At 49.4% G+C, this 22385-nt stretch overlaps 2 protein-coding genes across 6 annotated transcripts in view; one reads left to right on the forward strand and one right to left on the reverse strand.

Annotated features, from left to right (window-relative positions):
• SYCP2 (synaptonemal complex protein 2) overlaps positions 1-1698 on the forward strand; it is a 62418-nt gene extending 60720 nt beyond the window's left edge. Inside the window, exons 33-38 of one of the 3 annotated variants that reach the window (XM_045296963.1) lie at positions 161-252; positions 332-431; positions 620-678; positions 758-836; positions 926-982; positions 1335-1698. In XM_045296963.1, coding sequence (XP_045152898.1) covers positions 161-252; positions 332-431; positions 620-678; positions 758-836; positions 926-982; positions 1335-1403 — 456 coding nt within the window. In that variant the 3' untranslated portion in view covers positions 1404-1698. Of the gene's footprint in view, positions 1-145; positions 253-331; positions 432-619; positions 679-757; positions 837-925 lie in introns of all 3 variants that reach the window. The other 2 variants (XM_045296964.1, XM_045296965.1) reach the window with 2 other exon arrangements.
• A 5898-nt stretch (positions 1699-7596) lies between these two features.
• PHACTR3 (phosphatase and actin regulator 3) overlaps positions 7597-22385 on the reverse strand; it is a 101167-nt gene continuing 86378 nt past the window's right edge. For 2 of the 3 annotated variants that reach the window (XM_045296976.1, XM_004716090.2), the window contains exons 9-13: positions 21936-21991; positions 16075-16136; positions 15360-15500; positions 13720-13825; positions 7597-8166 (exon numbers count right to left, since the gene is read on the reverse strand). In XM_045296976.1, the coding sequence (XP_045152911.1) occupies positions 13730-13825; positions 15360-15500; positions 16075-16136; positions 21936-21991 (355 nt within the window). In that variant the 3' untranslated portion in view covers positions 7597-8166; positions 13720-13729. The remainder of the gene's footprint in view (positions 8167-13719; positions 13826-15359; positions 15501-16074; positions 16137-21935; positions 21992-22385) is intronic. The other variant, XM_045296975.1, reaches the window with a different exon arrangement.

Below are 22385 nucleotides of genomic sequence, written 5' to 3' on the forward strand. Positions count from 1 at the left end.
GCATAGAAAAGGGCTGGCCATGGATTCTACCTCATTCTGTGGTTAGGAGTATATTTTTATGGAAAACTAAAAGGATTTCAAGTGTTATAGACCTATCTTAGTGATATTTCATAGCTCAATATATTTTTGGTTGTTTTTTTCCAAGTTAAATATTTTTCAGAATTACTGCATGATGGATTATTTTACCAAACAGTCTTGGAAATCGATACAACAACATATGGCAAAAGTGAGCCACCAAGTTCAAGAGTCCAGGTGTGTAATCAAAACCTCTTCTGATAGCTTGTGAATGCTAGAGTTTTTGAAATTAATTTCACTTCATTTTTGTTACCAGGAATGAAAAACTTGATAAAATCCAATTCACCATCCTACAAGAGCTGGAAAACGTTGAAAGAGAAGCAGAATCCCTAACAGTTTTGGAGAAGGAATTTGCGGTTTGTGCTTTTAACAAATATACTATAGGAAAAGCCTTCCCTCTGCTTTAGCACACCCTAAATGTTTTTTATTCATGATCCTGTTTTTATTTCTCCGAAAGAAATACTGAGCATAGAGCCAAGTTAAGTTTTGTAGAACTGTGTTTTAATATTTAAAGTTTAACTGCTTTTATCTACCTTTAAAACAGGACTTTTGGGAAAAGCTGATTCACAAGCTCACTATTTATCAGAAAAGTGAGCGACAGAGGTCAGTGCAGTTTGTATTCTGCATGGCAGGGTATTACGTATATGCTCCAGCTCAGTGCTCTCATCACTTCACTTGTTAGGCTCCATGTTCTGAGAACCTCTCTTGATGAAAACATCTGCACCAACACTGAAGAGGAAGATGCCATGTTTACTTCGGAGGTACACATTCATATGCAGTCTCTAATATTGGTTGCTCTAACAAAAATACTAATAAACTCCATGATGGAAATGCATTTATTTATTTCCAGATGTGCGTGATGAAAGAAAACATGAAAAGGATACAAGACAGGCTTCTCAAGAAAATGGTAAATTGAATATCTAGTCAGGTCTTTATGAAGAGAAATTCTTGGGTTGTGGAAAACTTAGAATAATGAACCCATGAGCGCTGTAGTCGGCCTGAGGAGTATCGTGACAGTTACCCAAAGGCTATATATACGCTAGGGAAGAACTGTTCTCCCTGTGGGGCTTAAAGGAAGCTGCTTTGAGAAAACACCCAAAGTTGGCAGGCATGTTGGTCACTTTTTGGCTTCCTTAAATGTCAGTGATGATCATGAAGAATGAGCACTGATACACTATAAAAGGGTGGTTTTAAAACGAATCCTAGTGACGGTGAAATCTAAGTGTAATGATTTCTTCCCCCTTGGTGGACCACCATAGCAAGAGGAGGAGCTTCGTCATGTACGCAGAGGGCTGTCGTCATTATTTACGTCTGATGAAAGAGCCTAGTTAATGTGTTTCACCTGTGCAAGTGTTTCACATGGGACAACACTTTATTCAGTTATCGCTCCAATTAGAAGGCACAAAATAGCCCAGGTAGAAGTCTTTTAAGCAGGCTGTTTGATAAATCCTGGTGTTCATTGTAATACTTTGATGCTAGCAAATTGTATAGATTTTAAGTTGAAATAAATAGATACATTTCCATTGTTTCCAATTTATCTACTGCCCCCGTTCTGCCTGGAGAGAAAATACGTCAATCAAGCTTTAAGTCAGACATTTCAACTGGGTACTCAGGCCTGTTGGAGTCGGGCCATCGAAGGACAATTGTAGCCTATGTTTATTTAATTTTTTTAAAGACCTCTCTAACTACTGCCCTCCTCTACAGAATGTTTCTTAGGAACTTTTATATTGTACACCTTGGGTTTCTCAGTGCTGATCTCCTCCGGCAGTTTTGTTCTGCCCCTGTCATAGCCGTCTGTTCACTCCCCACAGCAGACCTCGAAATTCTTCCTCCAAAACACTCAGCTCCAAAGTTAGGCACAAGTCTTGAAGTCCCCATTCCCAAAGTATGTCCCACGCATGGTTAATTGCTGCCACGCCTTCACCATGTGACTAAGTGGGAATTCCTGGGTGGTTCAACACATCAATGGAATCAAGAGGGGTGAAAATACCCACTCATGTCAGTTAGTGCAGGAAAAGTATTTGACAAAAGTCAACATACTTTCATGATAGAAGGAATCAAGTGGGGACTTCAACATGACAAAGACTATATCAACCATCCACAGTCAACATAATAATCCTCAATGGTGAAAGAAAACCAAAAAGACAAGGACGAACACTTACGTCACCATGACTATTCAACACTGCCTACATGCAGACAAGAAACAAATTCAGAAAACTCACAGGACACCCAATGAGCATGCAAAGGTCACTTGTATTTCTGTACACTACCAAACAGCAATCTGAAACAATATTTACACTAGCATTAAAACAAAGTGGGAATAAATTTGACCAAGGAGAGGTACAAGATTTATACAAGTACAAAACATTGCTACAAGAAATGCCCTAAAGCATACAAAGATGCCCCAGGTTCATGGCTTAGAAAACAATGTGAAGATGGCAGCGTTCCATCCAAATAACCTACAGCTTTAACCCAATATCCATCAAAGTCTCAATGGCTAATTTTTGTTGTTACAGAAATAGAAAAACTGTTCTTGAAACTTAAATGGCAACACAAATGACTCATTTTTTAAATCGTCAAAAGGAGGGTGTGTGGTAGTTAAGGTTTTATGAGCCCTGATGGTGTAGTGGTTACAAATTAGGTAGTGATCCGCATGGTCAGCAGTTTGAAACCACCAGCAGCTCAGCAAAACGGGAGGCTTTCTATTTCTGTAGACAGGCTTGGGAACCTGAAGGAGGTCTTTCAGGAGTCGGCATTGACTCCATGGCAGTGAGTTTGGTTTTTTGTTGTGAACTTGTATAGGAGTCCTGGTGGCATGCTGGTTACCAGTTGGGCTGCAGTCTGCAAGGTTACCAGCTCAAAACTACCAACTACTCCGAGAAAGGGCTTTTTACTCCCATACAGAGCTACCATCTCAAACTCACAAGGGCAATTTTACCCTGTCCTATAGAGTCTCTATGAGTCAGTCTGGACTGTATGGCAGCGAAGTTAGTTTTTGAATTTTAAAGTGTAGGAATGACATTCAACCTATTAATCAGGTCACAGCCTGATCATGACCCCTTGGGGACTGACAACTGCTCCTTCCTCTCTTGCCTTTCACCTTCATCCTTGCTGGGAGTCTGTCTGCCTCCGTTGACAGATCCGCATGGGCTGCTGACCTGGGGAGCCAACATCTGAGCTGTCTTTGCCCTGTTTCCACTGAACTTGCATCCAGCTGACTGCACCCACTGGCTTCCTGCTTTGTGAGAAACGACCGCTGAGGGAAACATGACAGGGACTCTATTCCCTAACTTAGAGGGACTCTGGAACGCCACCACTTTGATACAGTCCAAGTACATTAGCCTGCTTTAAATATCATTCCCACAGATTCTCCCGACAGCTATGCTGCCTTAAAGTGAGTACATGGTTGATTTTATCTTCCTACAGAAGCAGACATTCTGTTGCTATCTCTTCCCGCTGTGTCACCCAGCTCCCCTCATAGCTTCCTCACCTGTGAGCTCAGGGACCTTACTGTAGATTCCACCCACCTTGTAACGTATATACATACTGAATATGCATGTCTTATGGCTACCTATAAACATACCAAGACAGTAAAGACTCTCTTCCCCCACCTCCGTGTGGGCCACCAAGAGGGACTGAGGGGAGCATGCTACCATCAAATGTGTCTGATTCCTTTATTTTATCCTCTCCCCCATCTCTCCTATTATCTATGACGTGACTATGATCTTCGTCTGTTAGCATTGTACCGTTGTGCCTCCTGACCCTTCGGTTGCTAGAGGTTGGCTTCCTGACACTGCTTCACCTGTCTGCACGTACAGCTGTGTGACCCAGGACGGCCTCAGCTAGCGTCACGTGTGGTGTGGGTGGGCTCCGGATTAAGATTCAGTTGCTTCTTTGATACGAGGTTCCTTCTTAGACCACCTGGCCTCACACAGGGGAAGAAGAGTCTCCTAAATGAATGGGAAAGGGGAGAGCCACTTGCAAAAGACTGATGTCTCACCCCTAGACCTCATTGCAGCAAGGAAACAAATCACAGTGGACCAAAGGTCTAAAAAAGCTATAGCTCTGAGATTCTTTGAAGAAAAAGTAAGTGATAAATCGTTATGACCTTCGATTTGGCAACAGACTCAAGACATAACAAAAGCACAAAAAAATTTAAAAATTGGTCTTCGTCAAAATCTAAAATGTTTTTGCACCAAAGGACATATTCAAGTAAAAAGACTGCCCACAGAATGGGAGACAATACTTTCACCTCCTATTTTGAGAATGGTCTCATAACCAGAAAACACACACGTGCAGCAACAACAGACGAAGGACTGGACTGAATGGTGCTCTAAGGAAGCACACGAATGGCTGGTGAGCACATGAAACGATGTTTTGCTTAAAGGGCCACAAATCATTTCAGGCTTTGTGGGCCAAGAGAAATTTGAACACAATCACACAAATATTTAGTTTGCAGGCCACTTAAAAAAAAGTGGCTAATTTTTCAGTGACTATTAAGCATATTGAGCAGTGACTAGCAGCTGAAAATTCTCGATCTTTTGATTTCAAAGACATGGCTTGCATTGCTTAGCATGATCAAAATTCAACACCTTCTTGGCATAGGTTCACTACACATTCTCAACCGAATACAGCTGCAAGGTTACAACTGTTCAAGAATACACACAGTAAGGTGTGTGTGTGTGGGGGGGGGTGTTTCAGAATTAGTACAGCCAGGCACAGCAATCACCACACTCCAGGTGTCGTTTCAAACAAATAAACATGACCAGTGCCTGGGACCCTGGATGCCAGCCACCGATTTAAAAGGCCTTAGAATAGGAAAGTATGGTTTTCTTCAAGCACTTGATTCCATCTTAAATTTGCTGTCTTCAGAGTGACAAGAGTCTCCCAGCTCTCGGCTCTGTGTCCTGTGTGAAGCTCCACAGCTGCCACTTTGTCACTATCACCTGCTAATACCACTTTCTAGGCACGTTCTAAGCATACCTAATTAAAGCTGAAGTGAGTAAACAGGGACAGAATGAAAAACAACCAAGTCAGATATTGAGCAAAATCATAATGCTACGAAATACGAGCAAGCCACCGTCCGACTGACCGGCCTAACCTGGGAGGCAGGAACCAGAGCAAGACAGTCGTGGTCCTGGCTGTCCAGCTATAATCCCGGCGTCATCTGGGGGAGCAGGCGCAGACAGAACTGCCTGCCTGCCTTTCCTGGCATACACCTGAGTCACAGTAGCTTTCCAGTATAGGTGTACCTTCCAAAAGAGAATAGAGTTCATTTCGAAAGGAACGATGCATATAAAAAACAAGCCTACCAATTTCAGCATGTGTACCATATCCAGACTTCTGCACCAGGTTTATAAAGATTCTTACAAAGATGCAATTAACATGCAAATATAATTTCCCTGTTCACATTGTCAAGGATATTTACAGTGGAAATTGACACTAAAAATGCTTTTGATTACTTGACACAGAAGGTACTGCTCTGTGCTCGCAGACCTATGGAACTTACAACTGACAGTTTTCCTACTGCTCATCTAACAAATTTTATTTTTGTCTAAGTGGTTAATATCGATCAAATCTTAGAAACTTTTATTTCATGTGCTCAGTTAAACAATCATGCATAAGCATCTTCAGATATGTTTCTTTCATATGAAAGTCGAGTAGAAAATCACTGGAAACCAAATGGGTAAAATGGGTATTGGAAACTGGTGGAACTGATAGTTTTAGTATTACATTTTGAATTTTGTGTTTAGAGGCGTTTAATTATATAGCTAAATATTTTTATAACTTACATCTAATATCTGAAGGGACTTCAAGTTTGTGGGAAAATTTATCTTTTTATTCCCTTTTCCATAAACTTTTTGGAGCACCCTCAGATAACTGAATACATTTAGACTCATAATTTGCCACACATTTCCATAAAAGGTACACTTCCTGTTGCTAGATGGTTTTGCTATTTCCCAAAGTCACTTGTCTCAAATTTATTCAACTATAATCTCAAGTCCCTTGAAGATTTTTAATGTACTTTATACAACATTATATACCATCCCCTATCATATTAGCTTAAATAGTTTTGGATACTTCTAAAGGAAATTTAATTCCCATACAAAATCACTAACAACATGTTTAATTCATTAATTATGTGCCTTAAACATACAACTAAACACAAATCCCACCTGCTAGGTAGTGTCTAGCCAGAGGTCAGACATTCACGCCTATCAGTCACAGCACAGGTGTTCCAAGCAGACTGAGTACCCCCTTGTGTTTCAGGCTGGGTAGATTCTAAAATAGCAGTACTCCTGCCTTCCCCTTATAATAAATACATGGATCTTGCTCTGCCAGGGGATGGAAATCTTAGTTTTACATAATTTGGCCTCCAACTGAAACCACTTAAATTTGAATAAAATACTAAATGGGAACCGCTAACAAATACATTAGCATAAATTAGAAAACAATTAGACACCATTTTAAATGGTGCCCACAATGGGTTATGAGTGAAATAGAATGTACATACCTTAATGCTTATACAATTGAACTGACTTCTAGCTAGAAAGGTTCTAGAAATTGAATCACATGACCTCTGAGCATCAAAGAAGTTTCCCCAGCTGTAATTCTTTCATGAAAACCACTTCTTATAAAAGCCTACCACTCAAAGAGTGTGTGTGCTAGCACCTAGGGCTATCACAAGGCCCATGGAACAGTGTGCTGCCACAGAATGGGGTTTCCAGGGGCTCTGCTCCACCTCTCAGCGAGGTAGAAAAGTTAAGGTGCTGGGAAGCAACAAGGTAGCAGGTGCAACCTGGCCACCATATAGATGGTATCCTTTCCTAGGCACTCCCCAAGCGCACCTCACTCCAGTACCAGCAGTGCTGCGTGGGAGGCTCGTCCTGCAGACAGGCAGCCTTGGCTGAACGCCAGGGTTTGCCTCTGAAAGCTCTCAGGGGCCAAGTTCCCTCAGCTGTGCTCGCCCCCCCCCACCCCCCCTTGCCTGCACTGGAAGCAGGCTCATTTCTGTAAGGACACTTAGTCACAGACCAGGAGGAAATGTTCCTCAGAGCTATGGTCACTTAACTTACCCCACCCCACCCTTTGTATTAGCTGTGAATGCTTGCCTGCATGCATGGCCAGTGCCCTCTCTAATCCTTTCTCCAGCAAACACTGCTTCTCTTTTTACCGGGTTTGTCATAATGTTTATAAATGTGAGCTTTAAACAGATCTCAAACCATGAAGACTTAATTTCCAGTTTGAGAAAATTACCTCTGGGCTGAATGATCTCTTCTATACTTGGTAACTGAAGGTTTTTACCTGAACTCAGAAAGGGTGACTTGGTTTTCCGAGGCACAACCGACATGTACTAGCAATTCAAACACACAACACACACACACACACACACACACACACACACTGCAGCTCTAACACGTGGATTCTGATGGCTCAAATGGAATAAAGTGTGACTTGTCTCACAAGACTCATTTTAACAAGCCTCTTGCCCCCAGCCCCAAAGAGAAGGTAAAGCCTGGGTCCATTTCCTGAAATAGGTCATCATTTAATTAAAGAACAAAATGATCAGGAATCAAAAGGTTGCAGCTGTCATATTTTGTTAGGCATTATATAAAAAAGGGGAAAGTATAATACAACAACCTGTTTTGTGTAACATGAACTCAAAAGACTTCCAAATGAATCGTGATCAGAATAAAAATGCCTTTTCCACATAATACTGAAAGACACCGTCACATGTCAGAGGCCCGGGGTGGTATCCTGTGCATGCACGTCTCCTGTCCGTCTGTCCAGCTGCACGCTGTGGAAAACAAGGTTCAAAGGCAAAAGACAGTTTTCTTCTGGCTGAATGATTTGGGTCTTAACTGACCCCAATAGGTCACAGGTCATACTCTCCTGGCACCAAATAGTAAAACGCGTCCTCTGTTTCCTCTGTGAATGTGCAGAGACGTCACCTGGGGGTGTGGGCATCCGCCTCTCAAACACACCACGTGATCTTGAGCTTCAGGAAAATTCCCTGATGAATGTTCAGTGTTGGTATCAAAAGTTAAACACAAATTCTTCTCAGAAGAAAATCTCTATGGCCTATGGAATCTGAAAGTTATATTAAAAAAAAGAAATTTTTATAAATTCGTGAAAATGCACCCAAATCTTCCAAAAATAAATGGGACAGGTGATTAGAAGCTCCCTGAAGACCATTATATGAAACATGGAGAGAGAGCTGTTCAGGGCAAAGGATCATATGTGAACTGTGGACCCCAACCCCAGACCCCAAGATAGTACACTGGATTTAAGTTTCCACAATTCGTCTGTCAGCTGGCTGGTAAGCTGCTGTGATGCTGAAGGTCCTGCTGACCAACATCTCAAATACTAGCAGGGTCAGTCAGCCACGGTCAGCAGGTTTCAGCAGAACTTTGGGACCAACTGGGAAGAAGTAGGCTATCTCCCGAGAGACTGGCCAATGAAAACCTTCGGAAGAGCAGAACGTTGTCAGGCCGCCAGAAGATGAGCCGCTCATTAGGAAGGCACTCAAAACAGGACCGGGGAAGAGCTGCCTCCTCAAAGTGGAGGTGACCTTGACAGGGATGGCACATGACTCAACAGGGGAGGAAAAGTCGCAAGCACCCAGCAATAATCAGAGCATGTATGAAGGCTAGATCCAGGAAAACTGGAAGTCATCAAAAGTAAATGGAACTCAAAGAGCAATACTGCAGACATGAGTGAGCCCAAATAGGCCAGTATTAACCATTTTGAGCTGGGCAAACATGAAGTGTTATCTCAGGAAAGACAAACTCAAGGTAAAGAGCATCTCATCATCAACAACACTTCAGTATCTCTTATGAAATGCACTCCTGTGTGGGACAGAAGACTAGTTAATCCAACTATTACTCAGATGTATATACCAACCACTAAGTTATGAAGAAACTGAAAGACTTAACCAACTTCCTTGGTCTGAAACTGATCAAACGTGCAGTCAAGATGCACTAAGGATTACTAGAAACTGGCATGAAAAAGTTGGAAACGGGAAAGATCAGTAGTTGTAAAATATAGCCTTTGTGATAGAAACAAAACTGGAAATCTTCATTAAATACCTCTTTTTCAAGGTAAACGGGGCCTATGGAATACACAGGCATCGAACGGATTACATCCACGGGAAGAAATGATGATGAGAGCTCAGTATCACCAGTCAAAACAAGGGCAGAGCCCGGCTGTGGGACAGATCATCAATTTTCTCATTCAGGTCGTCACTCAAGAAAATGAAAACAAGTCCGTAAACAGCAAAATGCAACCTTGAGAGTACCCCACCTATATTTAGAGAACATATTAAGAACAGATATGGCACATGAACTGGTTGGCTTACAGACTTTCATTGGTGGGGGAACATAGTCACAGGATTATAGGATTAAGGTGTAGGTGTTACTTAATTGCAATTGTGAGGCTAAAGAATGATGTACAGGTGCCAAGTTGGCAAGGGGTGGATTGAAGTAGTTAAAGTTCATTGTGCCAACCTGGTCGATAAACACATATGGGGTTCATTGAAGGGCAGAGAGATACATGGCTCAGTGAGCCTCGCCTTTCCAGTTCTCGGGTCTCTTGCTTTGTGATGGTCAGACCAGGGTGCAGCTGCCTTATCCAGTTCCCTGCTTCAGCTGGCAAGGCTCACTTCCTGCAAGACATCCCCAAAGAGAAGCAGCACTGACCTACCCCAGTGCAGCCCTGGGTGCTGGAGCAGCCGTGTGGAGACTCCTGCCAGTGCTGAGATGCTTACACACTCACTGATTCGGCTTTCCTCCTGCAGTTGGCGTTGTAGTGTGTGTTTTGTGAGATGGAGGAGGACTTTGTGGATTAGTGTCACACATATGGGTTAATGTTGGACTTGTGGGCTTGGGCAGCACTGGGTTGGGATGTTTTCTTGAGGTGCACTTAACCTTTATATAGAACTCTCTCTCTCATACATGAGTTTGTATGGATTTGTTTCTCTAATGTACCCAGACTAACACAACACAATTGAGACTAATGACAAGATACTTGACAAGCTGTAGTATGACAGTAAGTCAAGAATATCATTCATGAAGGAAAAGGTCGTTAGACAATGAAAGAAAAGACCAACATGGATGTCAGAAGAGGCGCTGAAACTTGTTTGTAGAGTGGCTAGAACAAATGGAAGAAATAATGTAGTAAAAAGCTGAACAGAAAATTTCAAAGATCAGCTCACGAAGACAGAGGAAGTATTAAAATGAAATGTTCAAAAACCTGAAATTAGAAAGCTAAAAAGGAAGAACACATTAGGCGTATCTCAAAAGCTGAAAGAAGTGAAGAAAAACACCAAACCTCAAGTTGTTAATGAATAATGAGAAGCATCAAAAGATGATAGAATACCGAGTCACTGCACCAAAAAAGAATCGGCTGACATTCAGCCGATACCAAGTCTTGATACCAAAACAGCGCATATGATCAAGAACCCACAGAACTGAAGGGAGGAGTCGAAGCTGCACTGAAACCATTCGCATAAAACATGCCCCAGGAATTGAGAGAATACGAATTAAAGGTTTCACAAGTTGAAGTACTGGAAGCACTCACTAGTCTATGCCAAGACATTCAGAAGACGATTATCGGACCTACTGACTGGAAGAGACCCATATTTGTACCCATTCTAAAGAAAGGTGGCCCAACAGAAAATGGAATTTATCAAACATTATCACATTCAAGTTGATTTTTGTTGAAGATAATTCAAAAACAGCTGCAGAAGTACATTGGCAGGGAACCGCTAGAGGTTCGGGCCGGATTCAGAAGAGGACATGGATAAGGGACTTAGATGACTTGGCTGAATGCAGAGACTACCATAAAGATGTTTGCTTGTGTTTTATTGACTGTGCAAAGACACTTGACTGTATGGCTCATAAACTACAGATAATATTGCAAAGAATGGGAATTCTAGAACATTTTTTGGTGTTCACACAGCTCTGTACCAGTAGTTCTCAGCCTGTGGGTCACGACCCCTTTGGAAGTCAAACGACTCTTTCACAGGAGTTGCCTGATTCATAACAGTAGCAAAATTACAGTTATGAAGAAACAAAAAAAATTTTATAGTTGGAGGGGGGGGGTTCACCACAACATGTGGAACTGTATTAAAAGGGTTGCGGCATTAGGAAGGTTGAGAACCACTGCTCTACAGATAAGGAAGCAATTGCTCAAACAAAACAAAGTGAATACCACATGGTTTAAAGTCAGGAAAGGAATGTGTCAAGGTGGTATCCTCTCACATACTTAATTCAGTCTATATGCTGAGCAAATAACCTTGAGAACTGGACTTTATGAAGAAGAACGGGGCCAACATCGGGATTGGAGTAAGACTTGTTAAATTACTGTGCTATGCAGATGACACAACCTTGCTTGCTGAGAGGGAGGACTTGAAGCACTCATGAAAGTTGTCAGTGATTTAATTTTGCTTGGATCCATAATCGAAGCTCATAGAAGCAGCATCCAAGAAATCAAACGACATATTGCACTGGGAAAATCTGCTGCATAGAACCTATTTGCAGTGTTACAGAGTGAGAATGCCACTCTGAGGACTACTCTAATAAACGATGGGAGTTTTCATTACCTCCTATACATGTTACAGAAGACTGGAATGCATTTGAGTCATGATGCTAACAAAGAATACTGAGGAACACTGGACGACCAGAAGAACAAACCCATGCCTTGGAAGAAGTGCAGCCAGAACGCTCCTTGGAAACATGCGTGGCGAAACTTCCTTTCACGTACTTCATCCATGTGACTGGGAGAGACCAGTCCCTAGAGAAGGACCATCGTGCACGGCAGAATGGATGAAGACCCTCCAGGAGATACAGCTGCTGCAACAAACGGGCTCAAACTTAACGGCTTGTAGGGACGACGCAAGACCTGGCAGTGTTTTGTTCAGCCGTGCACAGGGTCACTGTGAGTTGGAACCAACTTGAGGGCACCCAACAGCGGCAAGTAGTAGTTTGAAAGAAGGGCGTTCAACCTTTGGAAGTGCAACGAAATACCAGGGCAGTGGCAAGTCAGGAGGAATAATGAATTATCAAAATAAGATGGTTGCTACCTCCTCCAAAGTATGTGAGGCCCTGGGGGAAACCTTTAAAAAGTTTAAAAACATTATGTTCATCGGCCCTTCCAACTCCTCTTCCCCCCTTAATATATTCAGCCTGCCGCTGTCTGGTCGCATGGGATTCTATGTCCCCGGTCTGTTCCACAGTCATGAGTCCATCTTTAAAGAACAATCACCCACTATGCCACCACCGGGCAGCTATGAATCAGAACTACCTGGATGGCACCTAGCACAAGAACAACTGCCATGAAGCCGATTCCAACTCAGCCACCCTGTGGGGCAGAGTGGGACCGCCACCTAGGGGGTTCTTTATGGAAGTGGAGGGCCATGTCTTTCTCCCACTGGGCAACCTTTTTGCTTAGCAGCTGAGAGTTACCCACTGTGCCACCAGAGTCCCTACAGTGGCCACGGGATGATAAAAGAACGAAAGATGTCTACCGCTTAAGGCAATGTCTGCATGCAGGCTTCCCGCTCTCCGTACTTTTAGGGCCTGAACCTCTTCAGAGCAAGGGAGAAAGGCCAAAGGCAAGCATCCCTGGGAAACCGGTTTGTGAAAACTTCCAAAGAGGACTACACTCACAGGCAGAAAAGAGGAGAGAAATCCTGAACGCTCATTTCTCTCGTAAGAAGCCCAGGGTCATCCCTGTCTGCGATGATGTGGGGCAGAGACACCACCCCCCTTGATGGAAGTCCTGGTTAGAGGACCAGTAACCGCATCCCTCCTGGGACCTGAGCCCCGAGACCTGGAAGCCTTTCTCTCCTCAGTCACTTTCCCAGCATGTTGCATCATGTTCACTCACAGAAGGTACAGAGTTGGGGAGCAGAAGATGGGGTCCCTGAGCGTTGAAGGGGCTTCAGACCAAGCTCAACCCACTGCACAGAGTCGATTCTGACTCCTGAGACACTGCACAGGGCTTACAAGTTCATAAAGCTTTACACTGCAGTGGGTCGAGACCCCTTTGGGGTCGAACGACCCTTTCACAGGAGTCACCTGCTTCATAGCAGTAGCCAAATTACAGTTATGATTACAGTTATGAAGTAGCAAGGAAAATAATTTTATGGTGGTGGATGGTTGGGGTTCACCAGAACATGAGGAACTGTATGAAAGGGTCGCAGCATTAGGACGGCTGAGAACCACTGGTTTACAGGGCAGACAGCCTCATCTCTCCCTTGGAGTAGCCCAACCCCCTCGCCCACAGCACCTCCAGGTCTCCTTTGGGGGGGTCACCAGCTGATTGTAAACATTTCAATGAGGCATGGAGAAGAGACATCTCTCTATCAGAAATGGGGAGTTCTGAGCACTTCAGGAAAGGGAAGAAAACTGCTGGAAACATTCCTTTTCTTGCTTTGAGGCCACTTTACTCACTCTGTAGTAACCCACCCAGCCCCCGTAGAGAGCCACGGCAGTGTCGTTCCAGCAGGAGGGCTCTCTGTCAACAGAGGGCCCTGAAGAAATGTGAGATTTGTTTAGACCCAGCTCTTGGTGACTCTTGAAGATTCAAGGCCGCCCCCCCCACCCCCCCACTCCAAGAAGTAAGGTTCCCCCTTACAAGCACCTTACAGCTGTCACAAACAGCAGCCTGACCTCGTCAGATGCTTGCTGGACGCGTGCACCTCCATCTCATTACTCTTGTACTCGTTGAGCTCCTTACGAATCGCGGCCTGCAATGTGAACCAGGACACGCTATGTCAGGACGTGCAAATGGCTAGCCGAGGGCAGCTGAAAGTGAAGCCCACTCCTTTTCGGTGGGCTCATAGGCCGCCTTTGTGTCTTGGAGAAATAACGCTTCCCTGAGGGTTGCACAGGGGCCAGAGGGGGTCACCTCGCCTGAGCAGGTCCTCCCAGCTGCCTGTGATCCACTGTCAGTGTCTCCACTCTCAGGTCACCCCAAGAGCCAGGCAACACAGAACAGGAACTGTAATGGGAAGCTCACTCCCTAGCCGACGGACTTCCAGTGCCAATGTCTAGGGCAGGGGTCCTCAAACTTTTTAAACGGGGCCAGTTCACTGTCCCTCAGACCCGTTGGAGGGCCAGACTAATGTTTTAAAAAAAAAAACTATGAACAAATTCCTATGCACGCTGCACATATCTTATTTTGAAGTAAAAAAAACAGATGGGGCAAAAACACCCGGCGGGCCGGACAAATGTCTTTGGTGGGCCGCACGTGGCCCGCGGGCCGTAGTTTGAGGACGCCTGGTCTAGGGCCTCGGTGCTCAGCATCTCACCCACAGGCAGTCGGGGCGGTCTGCGAGCCCCACAGCCTGCGTTCCGCCAGGGTGCTGGCGGGGCATGCACGTGACAAGGTAGAAGGCCTGATGGGCTCTCAGTAGAGGGTAATCCCGGGTATGGACCCTGCATACTGGCCAGTGAATGCCTTCACAGTCCATACCACACTGCTGACCTCAGACAAACGTGTGCCCCTGTGGGCCAATCCACACGAACCACGAAAAAGTGTGTGTCCTCACGGGTCACTCCACAATGCTGGCCCCCCTTGTGGAGTACTACACACCACTGCTGACCACAGACATGTGCGTCCTTGTAGGCTGCTCGATGCTGGCCAGCAGGTGCCCAGTGGGCCGCACGGCATTCCCAATCCCCAGACCCATGAACGCCTCCCAGGCCATTTGCACCACTGGCCCTCGTGGACACCCGCAAATCAGAGTCACCCCTGCCTGCAGACTTTGAAGACTTGGTGAATCGTGCAGCCCTAGCGCTGCACCCCTCGCTTCCCCAAGCCTCTGTGACCCTCTGTCTCCTCTTTAGGAGGTGCCTGAGGACAAGCCCAGAGCCTCCTCCTGCAGACTCTCACCCTCTGCCTGTGTGCACCTGTACCGCCCGCCCTCTCCTGCAGTGGACCTGCCTCCTCACAGGCAGCCATCTGGCTGGGAGGGGCTGAGTTACCGGAGTGGGGTTGCCCCGGGCATTGAGTATGCACCCTGACTCTGTCTGCTAAATGCCACTAGCACCCACAACTGTGACAACCAATTATGTCCCCAGGCCATGCCCAAGACCCAGGGAGGCAGCATTGTCACCCTGCTGAGAACTGTGCCCAACACCTGATCCCAGATGCACATCAGGGGACCCCCAGCTGGCCAAGCCATGGAATTCACCATAACTGTCTAAGAAAAACCCTCCAGGGAGACACTCCTGGCCCTCCCTCTGTGGCACCGCTCCCCGGCCAGGGCTGCCGCATACCTTATCCGCTGCCGACAGCCGAGTCCACGGCTTGTCAGCCCTCCGGTCGTAGTCCTGCGCTTTTGCCACTTCCACATAATCGCTGAATCGGATGAGGATCTTCCTGTCCCGCAGTTCATCGACGGTGGGCCTCTGATTAAGCTGCAAGAAAAGATGACGCAGGTGGACACACCACGCCAAAGCAACCTCCTGAGGCGCCCCCGCCAGCACGTTCATACGAGCCAGCAGCTGTAAGTGTGCTGCCCTGCCCGGCACTGTGCAGCCAAGGGCCTTGTGAAGGGCTGAACAGTAGCCTAACAGAGCCACCCCAATGCACAGCACAAGATCAGAGCCCCTGGACTCCCTCATACGGGCTTCTTCAAAACTGAACAGCAAACAAGGTTCTCCCACCAACTGCTAGCACTCCAGGGATGCTCAGAAAGGACCTTCTGTTAATGTCCACCAGAACAAAGCCACTACTCCCAGGTGTCCAGTTGGTGCTGACTGACAGCGACCCCACAGGACAGAGCAGAACTGCCCCTGTGAGCAGACGGCCTCAGCTTTCTCCCAAGGAGCCCCTGGTGGGCACAAATGGCCACCCTCACAGTGCGACCCACGGGACCACCAGGGATGGATCCGATTAGCACCTGCGATGCCTGCTAACTCCCTAAGGGGGCTGACCACGAGACACATCCTGCCACCAGCCTTGGGCACCACCTCCCAATGGGCACAGTACCTTCCTTGTCAGCCTCTGCTTGATCTCACGCCGCTCCTCCTGTTCCGTCTGGTCGTTCCTCTCTGTGGAAGGAAACGGTGGGGACAGGTGTCAGCAAGGGACAACTGCACTATGAGCAGGGACGTGGACCCCTCCTCCCTCCTCTTCACACAGCACAGCCTCCGCTTCACCTGCCGCTCCTCAGGAGGGTTGGTGTGAGGGTGGTGGTGGGGAGGGGGTGATGTGTGGGTGTTCCTCCTCCCTGCAGGATGGGATTCCCTGGGAGGCAGGTGGTTCTGGGCTTCAGTCTGCGGACCCAGCGGCTGGAGGGCTGGTCTGCTCGCTGCACACCTCTCTCCCTACCATGAGTCAGTGTTGACTCACAGCGACGCTGTTGGACAGTGGAACTGCCCTCGTGAGTTCCAGAAACACAAACTCTTCCTGGGAGTAGAAACCCCGTCTTTCTCCCCCTGTAACTGCTTACGGGCCTCATCTTTCTCCTGAGGAGTGTCCTCTGGTTTCAAACTGACAGCCTTGCGGTTAGCAGCCAAACTTGTCACCCACTATGCCGTCATGGCTCCCTCCTAACACACCAAAAGCAAAAATCAAACTCACCACCCTTGAGTCGATTCCAACGCCCACAGCCGCCCTCTACTACGGGGCAGGGTAGGACTGCGCCCTGGGCTTCAGAGACGTAACTCTCTCCTGGAGCAGAAAGCCCCATGGAATGTAGTTCCGCTCTGGCACACCAGGGCGCCAGCAGCCGGTGCCCACTCTAGGAGCTCAGCCTGGACTGCAGAGAGGATTCCCTTGGAACAGCACCTGCTCGTCCTTCTCACCCAGTGGGCGAGCGCCCTTCCCATAGGGTCAGCATCAGACCGGGAACCCCCTCCCCGGGCCCTGAGCAGCATCAGACCATCGTACCCAATCCCCACTTGGCGAGTCTATTTCACACCCTTAGGAGGAAGCCTGGGGTTTTCTGCTCCCATGAAGAGTCACAGTCTCGGAATCCCACGGAGACAGTTCTAGCCTGTCCTAGGGGGTCGCTGTGTGTCGGCTCGATGGCAGGGAGGGTGGCTTTGGTGCTTCACATCCACCAGTCCTCCTGAACCCAGCTGGGTCTCCACAGCCCACCTCACCAGGCCCCGCCAACCGCTGTCCACCACCTCCAGGCTTTCCTGGCCACCCTCCTCGGCCACTCCGGCTCTGAAAGACCCGAGTGGCAGCCTAAGGGCAGGGGTGGCTGTGTGTGACTGCTCACACACATGCTGCACTCACACCTACATCCGGGAACTAAAAACAGCTCTCTGCGCAGAGATGTAGTATGAAGCAGATGCAGCCCAGGGCATGAGCTAGATAATGGATGTGCTATTTCTGGAGCTTTGGCTGCTAAATAAAGCCCGGGTCCCTGCAAGGCCGTGTCAAGACCTGAGCAAGAGGGTTTCACCAGCAGGTCTCCTTGAACCACCTCCAGGCTGGGAGCGGGCACGTGGGCGCCCTGCGGCCAGCCTCACAGGCAGCTGGGGCTGCATAGATGGGCGGTCCCGTGTCTCCGCCCCTACTCCTCTCAGTAATGTCTGGAACTCCCACAGGGACTCTGCTGTGGACCAGGGTGGGTTAGAAATGGAAGTGCCCCTCACTTGTGCTCTGTGAGGAGGCCAGGACTACGGCTCTCTGTCTGACAGACTGAAGGTCCTCGATCACCCTGCAGGGAGCCGCGTCTGTGATGCCATTTCTCCACCTGTGTGTGCTCACGTGGCCTCTGTGTGTCCCATTTGGGCCATTCTCACCCTGTGCCGGGCGCTTACAGAACCCTATTCTACTGCTATTCGATCTGCAGGGTCGGCAGTTCAAAGCCACCAGCAGCTCCAAGAGAGACAGGGCTTTCTACTCCTGTCCAGTCACTGCCTGGGAAACCCCCAGGGCTGGCTGTCAGTCAGCACAGACTTGATGACAACAAGTCTGGTTTGCGTTATGGTACATTACACAATGAACAGACACTCAAAATTCATCGTGCCACCGAGTCGATGTCAGCTCACAGCCTCCCCAGAGGGCAGGGCTGACCTGTCCCTGTGGGTTTCCAAGACCGTAACTCTGATTGGGAGCAGAAAGCCTCGTCTTCCTCCCACGGGGTGGCTGATGGTTTCGAACAGCCGACGCTGGAGTTGGCAGCCCACCTTGGCACCCAGGACTCCACAGTCAGTAAGTGGTGGTCAGAGAGCTGCCTAGAGACGCTCACCATGGAGTCCCCCTTCTCTCCCCCCAGGATAGGGGATCAACCACGTGTCATCTAAAGCAGGTCACCGGGCTTTTCTTCCAGGGGCGAGCTTGAACCTCTGACCTCTGGGTTAGCCGTCCAATGCACACTGCATGCGGCGGGGTTGGCGGCCCGGCAGTAAGTAGAAATAACAACAAGGAGGCCCGCCCCAGGGGTGCTTGGGCTGGAAGAGACCATGGCTCCAACTTTCCCAAGCCCAGCCGGAGCGAAAAATGCAGGCAAAGTTGGACTGGCTTGTAGCAGAGTGCCTGGACACAAGCAGCTCTTTGAGAAATGCTGACTAGTGCCTCCTCTGTCCAGGGGCCCCACCACATGAGGTCCTTCTTAAGGACCCAGCTCTCTGGGGGTGGGGGTGAGGGGCGGATCTGTGCGTCCGGTCCGATGCTCCTCTAAGTCAATGCTTCACAGTCTCTGGCAAAAGAGACCCTCCCCAGAACCCAGCTGTGGCCAGCTGCCCAGTCATGCTGACCTACAGCAGCCCTACAGGTGAGGGGGACAGCTGTACCGAGGAGTGCTCTGGACTGTGACCTTCCAGAAGCCTTTCAGAAGCAATCGCCAGGCCTGTCTCCACGGCATCAGCCCCCCAACCTTTGGACTCATCGTTGTTGTGTGCCTAAGCCTTTGTGCCAGCCAGGGACACCCGCATGCTCTGGACGTAGCTCTAGCAGCTGGGCACTCACACCTGAGCGGCCGCAGTCATCAGGCGCAGTGGTTAAGGACCAGGACCCTGGAGCCATGCAGACTTGGGTGGACCGCTACCTCCAGCTCCTTACAAAAGCTCACTGTGAGGTCTGCCCGGGCTCTGAGCCTGGGCTCCTCACTGGTAAAGAGTCAGGCAGCCTTCGCAGGCTTGGGAGAATGATGAAAGGACCTGCCGAGCACAGTGCCTGGTATGGGGGAGGCTCGATAAACCATCACCACCACTGTCTTCATCACCATCACACCCCTCATCACTGCCAACCACCACCATCACCATGAACACCAGTCACCACCATCATCATCACCATTGTCACCTGTATTACCATCACCACACCATCATGATCACTGCCACCATCATTACAACCATCTCCACCACAACCATCACTACCATCATCACCACAATCATTACCACCATATTCACTACCACCACCAATACCACACCATCATGATCATTACCACCACTATTATTACAACCCTCCCACCACCATCATTACCACCATCCTCACCACCATCACCATTAGATCACTACCATCACCATTATTACAATCATCCCCACTACAATCATTACCACCATCCTCATCACCACCAAGATCACTACCACCATCCTCATCACCACCATCACTACCACCCTCACCACCATCATGATCAGTTCCATTACCATCACCACCATCATGATCACTACCACTACCACCATGCCCACCATCACAATCATCACCATCACCACCATTATCGTTACCACTAATATGATCACCATAATCATCAGCAACACCACCACCACCACCCACCATCATGCACTACCCACCACCTCCACAATCACCAGTCACCACCACCATCACTACCATTGCCAACACCATCCCTGCCATCAGCAGCAGCACCACCACCACCACCACCACCACCACACCAGGCCCCGTACCCAGGAACACACAGGCAGAGCCGAGTGCCCCCCGACAGGCCCACACTTAGGCATGCGCTCCCCACTCAAGGGAGCGAGTACAAACCGCTTATGTTCCAAGATCTGCTTCTCAGTGGGAGCTGCTGGGTAGCAGGAACGACTGGAGCCTGTGTGTCCAGGGCCCAGTGTGCTGCACCGCAGTGGGCCATAGAGGGTGACACTGTTTTCATCTCCAGGGGACAAAACAAAACCAAACCAACCGCACAGCCACCACGCCGAGCGGGGAAGCGCTCCAGGCTCCCACTCGCAGCGCTGGCCCTGAGCGTCAGTAGGCACAGGGGGCGCTGTGGCTCGGACACAAAGCACAGGGGCAAGAGCGTCCTACAAGCGCGAGTCCCCTCTTCACCAGCATCAGTTCCATTTCAAAGCCCCACCACTGCCCTGGTGTAAAGGACCACACAGTCAGAAGCCCAGGGGGTGGGCAGGGGAGCCTGAGGGTGCTGCGGTGAACACGGCACACAGACCAGCACGTGGAAGCCAGCAGCCATGGCGGGGGAGAAAGTTGTGCCCGCTGCTTCTGTGACAATGCGAGAAACCCTAGGGGTTGGCTCTGGTCTGTTGGACAGGGGCCCCACCAACTAGAAAGGCCTCCGCACCAGCCGTTTGATCTCGGTTCTGCTGGTGGGAGGACTCGGCTGCCCAGAGAGCAGGGGAGTGGTCCCCAGGCCAAACACTTGGACCCCTCTCTGCCCAGGTCCCGGGAGAGCACTGCCCTGTTCTCGAGTGGGTGCTTTTTAGAGGCATCTATGGCTTGCGGAAGACTACAAACAAATCTATCTTGGAAGAAAGATGGTGGAACTTCGGCTCATGTACTTTGGGCATTTGTCCATGAATAACTGGTCCCTGAAGGAGGACATCCGGGTTGGAAACAGAGGTTCAGCAAAAAAAAAGAGGAAGGCCCTCCACAAGATGGACAGACGGACACCACAGCTCCAACAATGGGCTCAGACAGGACAACAGTGTGCACTGTTGCACGACCGGGCAGTGTTTCACTCTGCTGTGCGCTGGCTCGTTAGCAGTCTGAACTGATTCAACGGCTCCTGCACTGCACCGTGACCAACAAGCTTTCTACATAGGTGGCTTCCCTTGTTCGAAATCCAAACACTTGGGGATCATTGAAACAGCCTGCACTTCTTTGTGCCTGCTTGACCACATCCAGGGAAGTCTCGCTCCCCAGAGGAGGCCCAAGACCAGCCTCCACTAGTCTGTGGCTGGAGCACAGCCCAACGCTCCGCTGCCAACAGAAAGGCTGGAGGTGCAAGTTTACCTAGAAGTACCTCAGAGTCAAGGCCAGGCAACCTGATGCGCTGTGTCCAAGTCACCTGCGTGGCTCAAACACCTTCCATGTCTGGTCCACATGAGCAGGTGTCTAGTATTTTAGAACCACGACGGTTTCCAAACCGCAGCGGGGCAGAAGCCCATCAGCACCCAGGTGCGGCACAGCCCGGGCCCCTGAGCGGAAGACGGCTGCCCTGGATGCTGTCTGAACGCTTCACGAACAGGTCTTCGTGGAGTTCGGCCACCACGGAGGGCGTCTACCTCGCCCTCACTTAAGGGAAGCAACCCCGAGGGCGGTTACAGCTCACACCCACAGCCCCCGCGACCCCCGGAGACCATGTTTCACAGGCCAAACGACTTGGAAGCTAAGGTCCGGGTTGGGCGGCGCCCGCGGATCCAGCCTGCCCTTTGAGAGGTGGATACCGTGCCCTAGTCGGCTGGCACCTTGCACAGCCTAACGAGAACCCACAGGGGCCACCGAAACGCCCGCCCCTCCCGCCAGCAGTAAGCTGGGCACCACACTGCCTGTACCCATAGGGTGTAACCCGAGTCCCAAACTCGGGGCCCGGGCGGAGAGTATCTGGGCTGGGGCAGCAAGCCCCGAGGGACGCTCCTGTCTCCGGCCGCGCCCTGAGCCTGGCGTCCCTGCTGCAGGGGGGCTGGGGGGACACTCACGTTTCAGGATGTTCCTGCGCTCCAGCTCCTCCACCGCGGGCCGCTGGCTCAGCCGTCTGCGGAAGAACACCAAGATCACGTTCTGCACCATCGCGGGCGCCGCGCGCCCGGGCCCGCCGGGGAGCGGACGCCTTGAGCCCCGCCGGGCAGCGGCGGCCTGGGGTCACCGGGCAGCCGCGGGCGACCGGGCTCTGCACGTGCAGGACCTCCCGGCCATCCTCATCATCGTGGTGCCGCACGTGGGAGAGCCTGGAGCCCCCTCTGGGAGCAGCCGGGGTGCGGGTGGGGGGCAGCACCCTCGCCTCTAGGAGTCTGCACCCTAGGGGCCCTGGGGCCGCCTGGCTGGCCAGTCCTTCTCGCCGGGCTCTGGATGACTGGAGAGGGTGGCCAGTGTGCGCCTCAGACCGCCTGGGGGGAGCGGGGCGGCTCTCGTGGCCCCCCAGCTGCTAG

Source organism: Echinops telfairi, unplaced genomic scaffold, assembly GCF_000313985.2.
Source record: "Echinops telfairi isolate 266 unplaced genomic scaffold, ASM31398v2 ScPeMD7_7414;HRSCAF=8452, whole genome shotgun sequence".
In the NCBI taxonomy this organism is placed as follows: Eukaryota; Metazoa; Chordata; class Mammalia; order Afrosoricida; family Tenrecidae; genus Echinops; species Echinops telfairi.